The 17,606-nt window shown below is 36.5% G+C and overlaps 2 protein-coding genes across 9 annotated transcripts in view; one reads left to right on the top strand and one right to left on the bottom strand.

Moving 5' to 3' along the window:
* Positions 1 to 6,901, top strand: part of LOC127413304 (mitogen-activated protein kinase kinase kinase kinase 4-like) — an 84,649-nt gene extending 77,748 nt beyond the window's left edge. For all 7 annotated transcript variants that reach the window (XM_051650320.1, XM_051650318.1, XM_051650314.1 and 4 more), the window contains 2 exons: positions 3,638 to 3,777; positions 4,320 to 6,901. In XM_051650320.1, the coding sequence (XP_051506280.1) occupies positions 3,638 to 3,777; positions 4,320 to 4,403 (224 nt within the window). In that variant the 3' untranslated portion in view covers positions 4,404 to 6,901. The remainder of the gene's footprint in view (positions 1 to 3,637; positions 3,778 to 4,319) is intronic.
* An 801-nt stretch (positions 6,902 to 7,702) lies between these two features.
* LOC127413327 (E3 ubiquitin-protein ligase TM129-like) lies at positions 7,703 to 17,133 on the bottom strand. Of its 2 annotated transcripts, none has more exons than XM_051650375.1 (4): positions 16,694 to 17,133; positions 10,517 to 10,991; positions 8,728 to 8,887; positions 7,703 to 8,395 (listed from the first exon to the last, which is right to left on the bottom strand). In XM_051650375.1, exons 1-4 carry the CDS (start codon positions 16,896 to 16,898, stop codon positions 8,147 to 8,149), a joined length of 1,089 nt encoding a protein of 362 aa, XP_051506335.1. In that variant the 5' UTR covers positions 16,899 to 17,133; the 3' UTR covers positions 7,703 to 8,146. The 2 variants fall into 2 exon arrangements, with proteins under 2 accessions (XP_051506335.1, XP_051506336.1); XM_051650376.1 differs by having other exon boundaries at positions 7,703 to 8,329.
* Between the last annotated feature and the right edge of the window lie 473 nt (positions 17,134 to 17,606).

Raw genomic sequence — 17,606 nt, 5'->3', positions numbered from 1 at the left:
ATTTTCTGTGCCATATAACAGACAGGGTTGTACACTATAGAGCAGTGCTTCTCAGCCTGTGGGTTGCAACTCATAAATGGATGCAGTTCTGTTCTGATGTTAAAAACAATGTTAAATGCACACTATAAAATGCAACTATAGGCCTAGACACAGCAAAATCCCCAGTGTTAAATTAACACTCCTTGGTGTCTCCATGAGTCCACTCTACAAGAGTGTTAAAAATTAACACTGAGCAGTGTTGAATCTACTCTGTGTTGTGTTGAATGTTGAACTGGCCAAACAGTTCATGAGATCAAGTAGATACACTCTCTGAGTGATGATTGATCATTAGTGATGACACCTGCTGTTAACAAGCAGAGTATGAGAGGAACAACATGAACAGAAAAACAAGAGAACAAACCAGCAGACACCACAACAATTGAATCTGTCTTACTGAGATGTACAGTGATAATTTAACACCAGGGATTTTGCTGTGAATCATGTTTAGCTTGGATAGCAAAATAAATAAGCCTATTAACTTTTTTTAAAGGATGATAAAATGCTTCTCACATATCTTCTGTTGTTGATATCAAAAGCTGTGTCAAATCAAACTGTACAGCACAAATGAATCTGTCACTTGGTAGAAGCTAGACAAATTAGACAGATGTCAACATGGACAGGTACATGGACAGGAAAATGACATATCCTCATCCTTAAAAACCATGAACAAAACTGGGGCTGCAACTAAAGATTATTTTGATAGTTGACTAATCTGATGACTTTTAAAACAATCAATCGACTAATCGGGCAATTATTGCAATGATTAATTATCAGCTCTTATGCTGCGTTCAATTCAAAGTTGGATGTGGGATATTCCTACTTGATATCTCCAATCTCAGACCATAAAGGCATTCCATTGCCAGATGCTCGGAAGATGACGTGTAAGGAAACAAATGCTCCCGTTAGCTTAGCAGGTGTTCGACCGTCACCAGAGACGTCTTCTAGCAACCCAATTCAGAAACAATGCTGCAACGCTAGCAAACATGCTACAGCTGTCAAATATCAAAAGAGAGTATCATTTTCCATGTTTTGTACGCCTGTTTCTGCTAATATTTTTTAAACAAGCTTTAATATAATGCAATTTTGGAACTTTGACTCATTGATCGATATTATTTAAAGGGTTAGTTCACCCAAAAATTTTAATTCTTTCATGATTTACTTCCCTTTAAGCCATCCCAGATGTGTATGACTTTCTTTCTTCAGCAGAACAGAAATGAAGATTTTTATAAGCATATTTCAGCTCTTTTGTCCATACAATGCAAGTAAACGGGTGCCATTAGACTGCTGGCTGTTTGATGGTCCAAAAGGCATATTTAGGCAGCATGACTCAAGCCGATCAATTAATGTCTTCAGAAGCAAATCAATAGGTTTGTGTAAAAAATAAATCGATAATTAAAACTTTATTAACAGAGTCGTAAGCGTGATGGCTCGTTCATGCGTGAAGTCGGATGTGCACATTTTTGGGCGAACTAATCCTTTAATAAAACTAAATGTTTATCTCTAACTTTGTACATCACTGACATGTTTGTGTGACGTCAAGCACCTGCATCTCGTTGAAATCGGAGTTGAAGATTTCCACACAAGTTTCCAAGCTGGAAATCCTGACTGTCCGAGTTGAACGGAATGAAGCATTAACTGACAATTCAGCATGTGCTTTGTGTTAAGAGGTTGTAATAAACGTGTGCTTATTACAAATAAAGATGATGACAGTATCTTTTAAAAATATTTCCAAATGACCCTCACTGAATTACAGGAATATATACTTGAGGATTTGTATTACTTTTATACATTTTTACTTTTTTTAATCAATACAGAATCAGTTCTGTTCTTATCGAGTTCTTATTGTGTCTTGTTTTCCACGAACAATATCTAAAAATCCTTAAAACAAGTACATTTACCCGAGGAACACACAGTATAATATACAGTATTTTCACTTGTTTTCAGAGAATAGAAGTGTGTTTTCTTTACTTGTTTTTCACTTCTTTATTCTTCTGCCAGTGCACTTCTCTGAAAATTGTAAGATTTTCACACTGGACTGTGAGCTGTGTCTTTCTATCTGCCGGTCTCTATTTGCGTCATCATTAAGGTTTCGAATGACCTCATGTAACATCCAATGAGATAAAAGGACTATTCGACGTGAAAATATTTGTCGACAATTTTCTATTGTCGATGTTGTCGATAATGCCGACTAATCGTTTCAGCCCTAAAAAAACTACACAAGGTAAAAAAAGAAGAAATATTCAGTGTTTCTTTTAAAGCCACATGCATCCAAGTCCTGACACTGAGCTTGTTTACATGGACACTGGAAAGCAGCATGTGAGTGGCGTATTCTTTACTTCTGTATTTATGTAAGTCTGTCAGATAGCAGCTTTCTCCACTATACACAATTTCCCTGTAACATTTGTCTAAATAATGAACATTGCATCTGAGGTCTTCGCTTTATTTTGTTATTAGTTGCTTTGCTTTGTTTCCAAATGTTCCACAGTTGCTGCTTTTTTTTTTGTTTCCTTAACTTTCTTTTATGGTCCGCCGCTGCATTGTGCTGCAATAGTGGAGGTTCCCTCTTACATCATACTCTGGGATTCCCCCAGCGCACTTGGTTGCAAATGTGGATGCGAGGGACATTTACATTTCGTCATTTAGCAGAGGCTTTTATCCAAAGCGACTTACAAATGACGAACATAGCAAGCAATTTGTCATACAAAAGTCAACAATATCTGCAGTATCGCACTGCCAAGTTCTCAGAGTAGCTGGAGTAGTATAGAATAGTCTATATTTTAAATTGCTGAGTTTTCGTTTCACTCTGTACTCCCCAACAACTTCGAATCTGTGCCATTTGACTTGTTGATATGATGCAGCAATACATCCGGTGACGTTAGTGTAGTTCAGTCATGAAAACTCTTGGAAAGATTTAGCATGTCAGTGTGGGTATGACATATTGATAGGGCATTGGTCTTGACGGACTAGATCTGCTATGCTCCTGCTGCTGCTGTAGCAGTGCAAGTACAGAGACTTGTTACTGCTAGAATATACACAGACATGCTACATCAAGTCCCCAAGTAACAGATCTAGACACGTGGAGATGGAGGGTTTCAGAGAAAGGAATTTTTTTACTTGGCTTACTTGCAAACTGAGTAAATTCAAATGTCAGGTAAAGAGGGAGTACGCAAATTGAACGCTACCCAATTACACATTAAAGGACCTGTAAGCTTACACCATGTGAGCCGATTGGCTTGACATATCACATGTGAGATAGCTGATTGGTTTACAGATTACAAGTTCAAAGAATCTATCAGCTCACGCCATTTAGAGTTTCATGCCTTAACTTAGTAATTTATACAGTTATTTTTATGCACATGTGCACTCTTTAAAAACCTGTAAGAAAGTGTTCTTCGGGAGAAACCTAGCTGTGTTAAACCACTTTCTCTTAATCCCTTAAATGGCACATGACGTTTCAAAATGCCACTTTCTGCTCAAATCTTAGAATAAACCGTTTCTACTGAAAAAGACAGGCTAATCTCTGAATGTAAGAATTTAAGCTAAAATATATTTATTTGTAACTCCTCCATTTGATTTCTATTCTGATATTTTATTTCAGCGTACCTTCAGTCAAATCAAGTGATGGGCTGGGGAGAGAAAGCCATTGAACTAAGATCTGCCAAGACTGGAAGTCTAGAGGGAGTCTTCATGCACAAAAAGGCTCAAAAACTGAAGTTCCTGTGTGAGAGAAATGATAAAGTATGACAACTTCTTTTCCGTATGACTGTATTATTTCACACTGAATGTCTCCATGTAATTATCCCAAAAAAGGACAATGTTTATAGGAATAGTTCATCCAAAAATGAAAATTCTGTAGTTTGCTTGCCATTATGACATTCCAAACCTATATGACTTTCTTTTTTTTCTATGAAAGACTTAAGGAGATGCACATTCTTCCTTTAAAACATTTTTGGGTGAAATATTCCTTTAAAGACCCCATGAAACTGCTTTACTGGTGCAGTTTTATTTCCTGTGTTGACATATTTCCTGTTGAAACAGGAAGGTGGGGCAGGACATACTGAAGGGCTCATTGCTTTTTTTTTTTTAAACAGCCAGTAGCCTGAGTCAACAGGGCTTTTGGACTGTTTTCCTGGAATCTGCATAAAGTCAAACAACATTTTTTATTTCATGGGGTCTTTTAAAGAGGTTATATACATGTGCACATATACATGACTAAAAAGCCCTTTAAATTTGATAATTAAAAATGAAATATTATTTACTCTACAATTGTTTCTCTACAGGTGTTCTTTGCCTCTGTTCAGTCTGGTGGATGCAGTCAGATCTACTTCATGACATTAGGACACAACTCACTCTTCAACTGGTGATTTTTTTGGATTGAGAGCTTTGTGGGGTAAATCAGTAAACTGTCTGAATCCCACAGCCACAACATTAAAACCACCTGCCTAATATTGTGTAGGTCCAACCAAAACAGCACCAAACCGCATCTCAGAATAACATTCAGAGATGATATTCTTTTTACCACAATTGTACAGAGCAGTTATCTGAGTTACCGTAGACTTTGTCAGTTTGAACCAGTCTGGCCATTCTCTGTTGACCTCTCTCATCAACAAGGCATTTCCGTCCACAGAACTGCTGCTCACTGGATGTTTTTTGTTTTTGGCACCATTCTGAGTAAACTCTAGAGTCTGTTGTGTGTGAAAATCCCAGGAGATCAGCAGTTACAGAAATACTCAAACCAGTCCATCTGGCACCAACAATCATGCCACGGTCCAAATCACTGAGATCACATTTTTCCCCAGTTTTGATGGTTGATGTGAACATTAACTGAAGCTCCTGACCTGTATCTGCATGATTTTATGCACTGCACTGCTGCTGCATGATTGGCTGATTAGATAATCACATGAATGATTGTTGGTGCCAGACGGGCTGGTTTAAGTATTTCTGTGACAACAGAAATAGAGGTTTTAATGTTGTGGCTGATGGGTGTAATAACTAACTGTTGTACTATTGTACAATCACACACTGTAGCATTTTGTTTTTGTGGAAATGCCAAAACCTCAGAATTGAAATTATACAATAATACAAAAGTATAATTGGGGACATACAGCATTAATTTTTTTTTTGGGGGGGGGGGGTGTTTCAAGCTGAAGTATTTAATCATATTTTAAGTTTAACATAACAAATCACAGTTTAACTTGATATTTTTTGTTTATTATATCTCTTCTCATACTGAAAATCAAACATAACTTGACACATAATCAATAAGTTATAAAGTTATATAAAAAAGAACAAAAGTTTTGTTTAGATCTTAGTGCAGACCAAACATTAGATATTTTCTTTGGCCACGCTGTGTTGAGTCTGAACTTCATTATTTTTTATTTGCAGCTGATTTTGCTTAATATCTTGTCAGCATGAGAAAGAATATTAAAACCTGGCAGATTAAATATTCTTCTGTACACTTATGAATTCATCTTTTAATTGTCTGATGTACTCACATTATTAAATCAGCTCCAGTGTGGCCACAACTGCCAAACACTTTGCCTTTTCTCACCATATTTCATAGAAGACAACGTTATTTCTTAGTTTTAGTTTCTATTTTGGCCTCTGATTTGGAATAATCATAGTCTTGTCTATCTAGACATCCACTAGTTTCTTTAAGTACATCTATACAGTAAGGTTTAGCTTGTGCTTTATTTATTCATAGATCATGTTTATTAGTTAAAAAATGCCACAGGGATGATAAACACAAATTCACTTCATTTTTGAGCAGATCAGTTAATTCATCAAACTGTACATGTGTCAATATAGCTTATGTTTATAGGTTTTGTAGCTGGCCAATAAAGTTCATTTTGCAGATGTGTGACTATATAGATTGTTTGTTTATACCCATTACAATATATATCATTCATCTTATTTCCCCCACCATGGTGCCTTAATAATCAGAGAGTTTAAATGATATGCTAATTATTCTGTATTGCTCATTATGTGTTTTACCCAGTAAATCTGCTGGTAAAAAGCAGATTTACTGGGTAAAAAAAAAAGAGTGCAGCTTGGTCATGTGTGGAAAAGACAATATAGCAAGCTGTGCATGGATGTGGGGATGTGAAAATGTGTAGAGGAATGGGTTCAGCTTAAGTGGAGCCAGAAAGCACGGACAGTAGTTAACATAGTGTTAAAGAAAGTCAGATAGTCAAAGGTTAACCAAGGATGTGGCATGAAACAAAGAAGGATTAGCACCGGCTATTTTATTTGGTGATATTTGGGAAAGATGAATTCAAAATGAATTTAAGCACTCAAAACTCTTGAATTTGTGAATATCTGGGCAAAAGAATACTTTGAACCATTCCTTAAGAATCATAATGGATCCACTTTACATTGCTTTTATACAGAGTGACTTATTAATATTATTAAATTAGCTGTTACGGTTGCACTTAATTACCATTGACGATTTATTTCATTAATGAAATAATAGAAAAGGTAACAGTAAAATATCAAATTGTTGTTTCACTCTTGGTCACCACTTGAAGCTTTTACTGTCACGTAGTCCTTCATTCATGTGAGCCAGCGAATAATGTAAATGTATACTTAATTGTACCTTTTCTGTTGTTCCATAAATGTACATTTCCTGTATAAAGTTTCATAGACATTTAGCTAGCATAATGGACAGTACAGTATATGAATTACACTATGTATAAGAGGGTTATGCTCATCAAAAACCTCTTTTGTTTAGATTGTGTAACAATATAGACAAATGCATTTTACTTTGTGTATATATTTCTTATGCGTCGTGTGACTGGACTCAATTATAAAATATCTCGATATAAATGTACTCATTAAACCAAATAAATGTTTTTAAAAGTTATTTCCATATTTTTTGTATTGTTTCAATCACTGTTAACTTAAAATATTAAGCACTGCATTTTTCTCATATGAACATGTGGCCCGTTATCTGTAAAAACAAGTGTACACTTGAAATCTTTGGTGTTTTTTTTGTTAAAACTATGTTTTTTAAGTGTAAGATTTGACAAATTTACTGAAAAATCACTCGAAAATTGCTGAAATTTACAAACACAAGATTTTGATTATCAGTCCTTAGTTTTTAACAGTATTTGGCAGTGAATATATGCATTGTGACAAAAAGAATAGACATTTGAGAAGTTTTTTTAGTTTTTGTAAATGATAGCCATGTATGAGTTCAGATGTTAAATATACTTTTGCAGAAACCTTTCATTCATTCCAGTGTCATACGGGCACCTAAACAATGATCAGCAACTCTTTATTATGAGGAAGAGATTATTTTACGAAGTTCAAAGAAACTTTTCTAACAATTCTAAGAAATAATTGAATAAAAATTAAATACAGTCAGTTTATATGGTGTGCGCCCCATCTCTGGAGCTATATTACAAAAATTAACCCTCAAAAAAATTTTATTTAAGAAAATTAAGCCTGTTTTGTTGGACCAGTCTTTTTTTTTTTCTTCACATCATTATTTTCATCCCATTTGCCCCCAAAAGTGTCATTACTGTAATGCGTGTTATTTTTGAGTTTTTATTTTGTAATTCTGATTATTCTAAATAATGGTGATTCTCATAGATGTACCACAGCAATGTTTTACTGTATAACAAGCAGTTCAACAAATACTACCATTATGTATAAATATTTATTTTTATTTTTAAGTGTGTAAACAATTCAATTTTTATTTTTTTATTTTTTTGCATTACGGTAATGTCAACTGGTGGAGAGGGGCTTAACTGCCATAAAAATAATGTTGCAAAGTAAAACCTTATTTGTATCTTTAAATGTCTTCATTTTCGTTGTGCAAACACTGTATAATTTCTCAATTCTTTCTTTTGATTTTTGGAGTGTAGTTCAACCTGGACAAGTTTTTTTTTTGTTTTTTTTCATTATTATTACATTCACCCATAATAATCCGATACGTGTCTAGCTTGGGAGACAGAAACATTATTAACATTTAATAAACAAACACGTATTTAAATGCAACACATTTCTGATACAATAATGTCCCCTTGAAGAGATTTATACAGAAGTGCTGAGTGTTTCAAAGGCATACGAATATGAAAAGCATGAACTGATATAATATATTCAATCAATGAATGGGACAGACATCCAGAATGCAGAATTTGGCCCTGCAGGTGGGACAGGGGACCCTGCTGCTCAGCCACGTCTCCGGCTGCTCCTGGTCCTGACGGCTGGCGAACCATTTGCCCATACAGGTGAGACACCACATGGGTCTGCAGTAACAGTGCTGGCAGTCACCTTCACCATCCTCCTGACACATACACACAAGCTTCACATTGGCATTCACCTGCATACATCCAATACATGGTTCCAGTTCCTAACAAGTCATAGGATGGATAACAAAAAAACAAAAACAAAAATCACATTGACAGTCACAGGGTCAGAGTCTCGCATTTTCATATTTTTAAAATATGACATCATTAACAGTCGAGAAGTATGTTCTTCATCAAATGCAGTACATACTCTTAACAGTACGTACTGTCTATTTGGACACAGCTAGTATGTTTAATGATAAAATTGATCTTCTCTAGACATTTAAGTTTCTGTTGTACATTTGACAATTTTAATTTCCCTTTTTCCTGAATGGACCCTTCAGATCCTAAGACATTGTAAACAAAGCCTTTGATTGCTTTACAGTGATGTGCTCACCTGTTCACTTGGGCAATTGTAAACTTCATTCATCTTCACATAAGTCTTGAAGGTCTCCAAAAATAGCTCACTCATTGTCAAATGGATGACCACATTGGCAGCATTTCTGATTGGTGCATGCAGCTTCTCTTGTAGTTCAACATACTCTGTAGATTTCAATCTGGAAGGTAAAGTACAGTTACAGTTACATATCATTTGAGAAGAATAAATGAGACAGAGAGAGTTTGCAAAAAATTTAATCATTACCAATCACATTGTTGTCATTTTCTCGAAAATTATATCGCATTTGTCTATAACGAGCTGAAGTCTACAATGATATCTAATAAATATTTAAAGAACTAAAACCATGAACGACAGACGAGTGTGAGTTCAGTGAAACAGAATTTATTTATGAATTCCTTCACAAAACAAAGACAAAAGTTTAAATCATTGCATCTACAGTGGACCTACCATTGCTCAGTAAAATATTTAATGCTCTTTCATGTTTAATCATGTGCAAGATGTGAATTTGATGCTAATTGCTAATGCTAATTCTTGAGATTAGTAATGGAATTACTACTAGTGAAAATGCAAATGTTTATAATTACTAATTAGGTTTTCATTAGGAAAAACAATAAAGCAATATCACACGAGCAACAGTGCTGTATGGCCCTATATCTGCACAGCTGTGTATTGGCCGCAGGTAATCACAGCCGTGCTGAATGGGACATACAGCACAATTGCGAGTGTGATATTTCTTTTATACAACAGTTTAACAAACAAGTAAAAAAATAAATAAGGAAAAACTAAGGACTGTTACAAAAAATGCACTTGCGCATGGAACTACTTTCTTACGCTACGGATCAGGGTCTGCTGTTGCTAGTTCAAAAGATGTGCCCAAGCCTCCATTCCATTTTTCGAAAATGTCACTTTAGAACTAGTAACAATGGCTTGAACTGTTTCTAATAAGTTACTGGAGAAACAAGGATATGTAGTGTTTGAGTGAGAGCGACCACGATTGAGTGTGTGCGATTACCTGCTTATGTCGCAACTCCCTAACAGTAATGAACAGCTGTTTAACTCTATTCCTCAGCTGTAGTGTTAGTCAGCTTGCTGAAGATAATAGAGAAAACAGGATGTATGTGACCAAAATTCTGTGTAAAAATAGCTGTCCGAGCAGGGGTTCCGCACTGAATATTTCGCGGTAAACAGTTCGCAAGAGTCATTCACTATAGAAACCATTCTCTCCTCCGCCATGTTGAATTTAAACTTCTCCTCTCAACGAGAAAACTCCGCTATCAGTCCCAGTGCTGATGGTGTGAGCTATCGGCACTCTTGGAACACCTCTCATCCAATCAGATTCAAGGACCAGAACTAACTGTTGTATAATTATTGATATTGAAATTACATAATTATTCGCTGAAATACCCCTATCAAAAATGAAATCTCAACTAGTAAAAAACATAAATCTTCATATCTATAACTGCATTTTCACAAGTAGAATTTCACAATGATCTGTCATTCAATCCTGTTCAAAACACAATATCTATACACAAATATCTATTAGTAATTTCTTACTAGTTGAAATACCAAATTTATTGTAACCAAAATGGCTGAAAAGGTAGACTGGCAATGCGGCGCTCTATTGCGGTAGCTATAATCGGCATCTCATTTTTTTTGTTTTGTTTTTTTCATTAATAGTGCACCCATAACAGAAAGCATTTTAAATTAGCCATTAATGTTTATTTTTTTGTGTGTGTGTTTTTTACAATTTAAAACCTCCACACACATATCCACAATAAGAAATTACCTTATGTCAAAAGACTTGACTCTTGGGTTGATGCTGGCAACGGTGATGGTGACAATCTGTACCGGTGTGTTTAATTCAGGTGACAGGTTGTGATGCTTGGAGTCTGTGACAGTCAAATGACAGTCTTGATGTAATGCAACATGCAAGTAGTATGTTGTGACCTTCATCACCCAAGTATCAGTGACTATCACTCTCGCGCTTGGAGAACCTGAAGCAAATTTGTCAATGCGGCGAAACTCTGTGTTGATGGAAGATGCGACAGCCCTCCAACTGGACTGAGGTAATGCATGCACACTCAGAGCTTTACATATCGGATGATTCGCCCATCCACGTCTGGACCAATAGAAAGCAAGAGCACAGCTCAAAAGCTGGATGGCAAGTGAAACGCCCAAGTAGATTTGCCATCCCTGACTTGCATGATTGACATAAATGAGATTCTGTTCTGGAGCGGCAAAACACATTCCTATGTAGTAACCTGCAACACAGGTGTAACACAAGTGTTATGTGTTGATCTGAAAACTTTACACACAGCACTAAGGAAATACAGTGCCCTCCATAAGTATTTGGACAGTTAGACACTTTTCACAATTTGGCCAAGAACAGGAAGGCCAGATTAGAAAGCATTTAAAAAAGCCTGCCAAGTTCTGGAACACTTTTCTTTGGACAGATGAAACTAAGACGAACCTGTACCAGAATCATGGAAAGAGAAAAGTGTATGGAGAAGGAAGCAACAGCTCATGATCAATGTATAATGTCTATGTATAATGTGCTGTAATTCCTAAACTGTTCACCCAATTTGGATGTAATCCCTTCAAATTAAAGCTGACAGTCTGCACATATTCATTGCATCGTTTCAAATCCATTGTGGTGGCGTACAGGGCCAAAATTGTGAAAAGTGTCTCACTGCCCAAATACTTATGGAGGGCACTGTATGTTCATAGATGCCAAGTGTTCATAAAGTTATTCAATCATCAAAAATCATGCAGTGCTCTATGACCTTTGGACCCATTTCCACCTGGTATTACGATGCATCTCAGGTGATCACATGTGGTTAACACCTGGTCACTTAAATGCATCTTAGCACAAACGCAAAATGTCATGCAGAATTATCTGTTATTTTAGTGGATTATCTGTATTAAAGGAGCTTCAGGTCTTTGTGCTTGTCATCTGTGTTGATTTCAGACACGCTAAAGAAGATCCGTGAAGCTCTCGTTATTGTGTATGTATCTGCTTTTTAAAATGTTCCGATCGGATGGTTATTTCCTTTTAAAGCCGCTCGTAAATGGCAAAGTTTAAATTCTTGTTTTAGCACAGCGGTTGATTGACAGGTGAGGGGCGGTGCTTCACTGCTGCCGGGAGGTATACAGGACGGATTAGCCTTTACACCTCAAATGCGATCTGGTCACATGCGTATGTTTCTTTTGTGATCCGATCACAAAATGTTTTAGACTCAGTTTAGACCTGTATTTAGGGCTGACCACATGTGATTGGATCACATGGTGGAAATGGGGTCTTTGATGATTCATTAATAAAAAATAAAAAAATTAAAAAAATGTTAGACATGAACAAATGCAGCAGGAACAAAATTATTACATTGATTTCACTGACTGGAATCAATGATGGCAAATGTAAGTTTCATGTGTTTAAAGTTATTTTGTAAGCTTATTGTTTTTTTGTTTTTGTTATTTGGAAGATAACTGATAAAGGTCATGCAACAACAATGAAGTGCTCAACAGAATAAAGTTTTTTTATTTATTTATTTTTTTACTGCATACTATTTTGAAACGATATTCAGTATATACATGCAAACACAGCAACTGTTCGAATACTGGGTCATTCCTACAGTTTGGTGCCTTTTAAGTCCCAAGTTATGGTATTTATAATTTTTTCATTTCAACTCATTACAATTTGAATAGGCTTGTTAAAAAATAACTTTCTTACACACTGCTGTAAATAAAAGAAAATTATTTTCTTACACACTGAAAAATCTTTGACGAAATACAATGCATTCAGAAAGTATTCAGACCCCTTCATTATTTCCCACATTTTGTGTTGCAGCCTTATGCTAACATGCTTTAAATTCGTTTTTTTTTTTTTCACATCAATCTACACTCCATACCCCATAATGACAAAGCAAAAAACAGATTTTTGATAACTCTGCAAATTTATTAAAAAGAAAAAACTGAAATATCACATTGACATAAGTATTCAGACCCTTAACTCAGTACTTAGTTGAAGCACCTTTGGCAGCGATTACAGCTTCAAGTCTTTGTGGGTATGATGCGACAAGCTTTGCACACCTGGATTTGGGGATTTTCTGCCATTCTTCTCTACAGATCCTCTCAAGCTCTGTCAGGTTGGATGGGGTCCGTCGGTGGACAGCCATTTTCAGGTCTCTCCAGAGATGTTCAATTGGGTTCAAGACCGGGCGCTGGCTGGGCCACTCAAGGACATTCACAGAGTTGTCCCGTAGCCACTCTTGCATTGTCTTGTCTGTGTGTTTAGGGTCATTGTCCTGTTGGAAGGTGAACCTTCAACCAAGTCTGAGGTCCTGAGCACTCTGAACCAGGTTTTCATTAAGGATATCTCTGTATTTTTCTGCATTCGGCTTTTCTTCAAACCTAACCAGTCCCCCAGTCCCTGGCACCGAAAAACACCACCACAGCATGCTGCTACCACCACCATGCTTCACCGTTGGGATGGTATTGCGCAGGTGATGAGCGGTGCCTGGTTTCCAATGCTTGGAATTGAGGCCAAACAGTTTAATCTTCTCTTCATCAGACCAGAGAATCTTGTTTCTCACAGTCTGTGAGTCCTTTAGGTGCTTTTTTATGTGTCTTGCACTGAGGAGAGGCTTCCGTCTGGCCACTCTGCCATAAAGCCCAGATCAGTGGAGTGTTGCAGTGATGGTTGTCCTTCTGCAAGTTTCTCCCGTCTCCACACATGATCTCTGGAGCTCAACCAGAATGACCATCGGGTTCTTGGTCACCTCTCTTACCAAGGCCCTTCAATTTCTCAGTTTGGCTGGGTGGTTAGCTCTAGAGAGTCCTGGTTTTTCCAAATTTCTTCCATTTAAGAATTATGGAGGCCACTGTGCTCGTGGGAACTTTCATTGCAGCCAAAACCTTCCACAGATCTGTGCCTCGACACAATCGTGTCTCTGAGTTCTGCAGGCAGTTCCTTTGACCTCATGACTTGGTTTTTTCTCTAATATGCATTTTCAGCTGTGAAACCTTATATAGACTGGTGTGTGCCTTTCCAAATCATGTCCAATTAATTGAATTTGCCACAGGTGGACTCTAATCAAAGTGTAAAACATCTCAAAGATGATAGAGACAAATGGGATGCACCTGAGCTAAATTTCAAGTGTCATAGCAAAGGGTCTCAATATTTATGTCAAATATTATTTATGTTTTTTTTTTTATAAATTTGCAAAGTTAACAAAAATCTGGTTTTTGCTTTGTCATGATGGAGTATGTAGTGGAGATTGATGTGAAAAAAATATATTTAAAGTATTTTAGCATAAGGCTGCAACATAACAAAATGTGAAGAAAAAAATATGATTGACATAAATGAGATTCTTTTCTGGAGCGGCAAAACACATTCCTATGTAGTAACCTGCAACACAGGTGCAACACAAGTGTTATGTGTTGATCTGAAAACTTTACAGCACTAAGGAAATACAGTGCCCTCCGTAAGTATTTGGGCAGTTAGACACTTTTCACAATTTTGGCTCTGTACACAACCACAGTGGATTTGAAGCAATTAGTATCGGATTTTCATCCAAATTGGGTAAACGGTTTAGGATTTACAGCATGTTTTATACATAGATCCCCCATTTTCAGGGGTTCAAAAGTAATTGGACAATCGACTGAGAAGCTGTTTGATGGCCAGGTGTGGCCTGTTCCTTGGTTAGTTTCATTCAAAATTAAGCAGTTAAAAGGTCTGGAGCTGAATGATAAAAGGCATTTGGAAGCTATTGCTGTAAACTGTCATTATGAGGTCCAAAGAGCTGTCAATGCAAGTAAAGCTGGCCATCATTAGGCTGAAAAAATAAAAAAATAGCAGAACCTTTAGGAGTGGCCAAATCACCAATCTGGTATATTCTTAAAAAGTAGGAACACACTGGTGAGCTATGCAACACCTAATGGCCTGGATGACCAATGAAGACAACTGTGGTGGAGGATTACAAAATTCTTTCCTTGGTGAAGAAAAACCCTTTCACAACATCAAGCCAAGTCAAGAACACTCTTCAGGAGGTAGGAATATCATTGTCAAAGTCTACAATAGAGAGAAGACATGAAAGTAAATACAGAGAGTTTACCACAAGGTGCAAACCACTGGTAAGCCTCAAGAACAGGAAGGCCAGATTAGAAAGCATTTAAAAAAGCCTGCCAAGTTCTGGAACACTTTTCTTTGGACAGATGAAACTAAGACGAACCTGTACCAGAATCATGGAAAGAGAAAAGTGTATGGAGAAGGAAGCAACAGCTCATGATCAATGTATAATGTCTATGTATAATGTGCTGTAATTCCTAAACTGTTCACCCAATTTGGATGTAATCCCTTCAAATTAAAGCTGACAGTCTGCACATATTCATTGAATCGTTTCAAATCCATTGTGGTGGCGTACAGGGCCAAAATTGTGAAAAGTGTCTCACTGCCCAAATACTTATGGAGGGCACTGTATGTTCATAGATGCCAAGTGTTCATGGTATGGAGTGTAGATTGATGTGAAAAATATATATAAAGCATTTTAGCATAAGGCTGCAACATAACACAATGTGAAAAAAATAAAGGGGTCTGAATACTTTCTTAATACACTGCAAGTGCAAATCACTGACCTTCAAAATGTTTTTTTCTTCTTCTTCATACAATTAAAAGTGGATTCAGTAATTTTGACTGATAAGACTCCAGTCATATCAGTAACCTTATAAAAGATGTTTTATTCTACATGGAGAGGGTCCGCACATGGGGGCTGTCATGTTAGAATCACATGACCAGCTGAATACTACTCGCTTAATCTCAGTAACCGTCCTGTTATTTGACACTTTACTCATTGATTAAAGTAATCATGACTGACTGTGAATACTACATTTCTACAGTGACATCTGAAACTGAAAACTATTGATTTTAAATGATGCTGCATCCAAGCCGCTAGGTGTCAGTGTAAGTCCAAGATGACACAAAGACAAAAGTTACTGAGTGCACCTTTAAGTATTTAGTATTACATTATCTCAATAGCATATTTTCTTTTGTGGTGTATTTTAACTGATAGTGGAGAAGTTGTTTTTTTGGCTATTTGACATAATTGTCTATCCTATGTCATGATACTGTGACCTTTAACTGAAGTTCTATGTGAAGAAATGACATCACACACACTGAAAGTGACATCTGCCATTCAGAAAAACAATGTTTTTGAAGTTTGTAACTGAAGATATAGGGGAAATTTATGTCGTTTTAAAATTTCAATAAATTTCTGTAAACAGAAATAAAAATCATCCCTGTAAGTTTACAAATTTGATAGCTGAATATCTTACCATGTATTGGCTAATTTTACCCATTGATTTTCCACCCTGTTATTACCCTGATCGCACACACCTTACCCAAAGGACATCTGAATTTGTTGTGCCATTTAGCTTGACCTGTAAGACTTAAAAAATATTTAACACATCACTTTAATGATGAAATATAAAGATACCGCAATGTATTTATTTATTTATTTTACGTTTCAAGCACCAAATTGTAGGAATGACCCTACTGCAAGTAGGTCATCCCAGATCTTTGAGAATATTCTGTATTCATGGAATACTTAGGTGACCTACTACATTTGCCAAAATTCTCAGTATTCAGCTTGAGCACACACTGCAATGTAACATCTCCCTATTGACTTTTTAAAACAGAATTATAACTATGTCAACAACATACATTCTACTGTTTGAAACGTTTATTGTTGCACACTGCTTTGAAAATAAAAAATATCAGCCAGTTTCAGTGCAAACTACACTGTACGCAGGAAGTACGCTAGTATTCCATTACTATGGCCTGTCGCATACTATATGTATACAAACACAGCGGTAGGTCATCGCTTGTACTTAAAATGCAATTCGTTTTTTTGTTTACCAACATACAAAATAAATAAATAAATCAAACCCAGAATAAGTAATGTGACATTACCCAGCGGTAAGAAGCAGTGTGCGAGTAGAGTTAGTGTGGTTCTCCTGATGTGGTGCTGAATGAAGCAGATGTCTTCACTGCCCAGCAACTCTGAAAACAGATGCTGAACCGTAAAACCTGCCGAACGAAACTCATTTGGCGTAAAAACAAAACACAGTGTGAATACTACATAAGCCAGAGTGAAAGCAGTGTCCGGCCTGTCCATGTTTACATCACTAATACACGCGTGAAGCCAGATTCAATTCATTCACACTATACAATGAGCCGCCATAACAACAGCTATCCTCGATTAGATTTACACTTGTTAGTCAAATGCATAAATTCATTAATAATTAACATGTTCTCGTATGTAGCTTATGAAGTAATCGAACACAGTTAAAAGCAAAGAACATGTATCACATTGTGACACTTCCGTAAGAGAAAGCAGTGGACGTGGCAAGAATGATCGACATTTTCAAAATAAAAGTCACAAAGGTACAATACGTTTTCTGCTAAACAGCGACACCTGTGGGTCCATGAAGGTAATACAGGGGGTCTGTGGATGTGGATAGGTATACTGTACAGTATACAGGTGCATCTCAATAAATTAGAATGTTGTGGAAAAGTTCATTTATTTCAGTAATTCAACTCAAATTGTGAAACTTGTGCATTAAATAAATTCAATGCACACAGACTGAAGTAGTTTAAGTCTTTGGTTCTTTTAATTGTGATGATTTTGGCTCACATTTAACAAAAACCCACCAATTCACTATCTCAAATAATTAGAATATGGTGACATGCCAATCAGCTAATCAACTCAAAACACCTGCAAAGGTTTCCTGAGCCTTCAAAATGGTCTCTCAGTTTGGTTCACTAGGCTACACAATCATGGGGAAGACTGCTGATCTGACAGTTGTCCAGAAGACAATCATTG

This window comes from Myxocyprinus asiaticus, chromosome 22 (assembly GCF_019703515.2).
Source record: "Myxocyprinus asiaticus isolate MX2 ecotype Aquarium Trade chromosome 22, UBuf_Myxa_2, whole genome shotgun sequence".
Lineage (NCBI taxonomy): Eukaryota > Metazoa > Chordata > Actinopteri > Cypriniformes > Catostomidae > Myxocyprinus > Myxocyprinus asiaticus.
The sequence above is the reverse complement of the archived record's forward strand: the minus strand, read 5'-3'. Positions and strand labels throughout refer to the sequence as shown.

Excerpts from the sequence above, each read along its gene's own strand:
- LOC127413327 (XM_051650375.1), bottom strand. The coding sequence starts at position 16,898 with ATGGACAGGCCGGACACTGCTTTCACTCTGGCTTATGTAGTATTCACA. Across the intron at positions 10,992-16,693 it reads ACACTGCTTCTTACCGCTGG|GTTACTACATAGGAATGTGT; the intron begins GTAATGTCACAT and ends CCTGTGTTGCAG. Across the intron at positions 8,888-10,516 it reads GTCAAGTCTTTTGACATAAG|ATTGAAATCTACAGAGTATG; the intron begins GTAATTTCTTAT and ends TTTACCTTCCAG.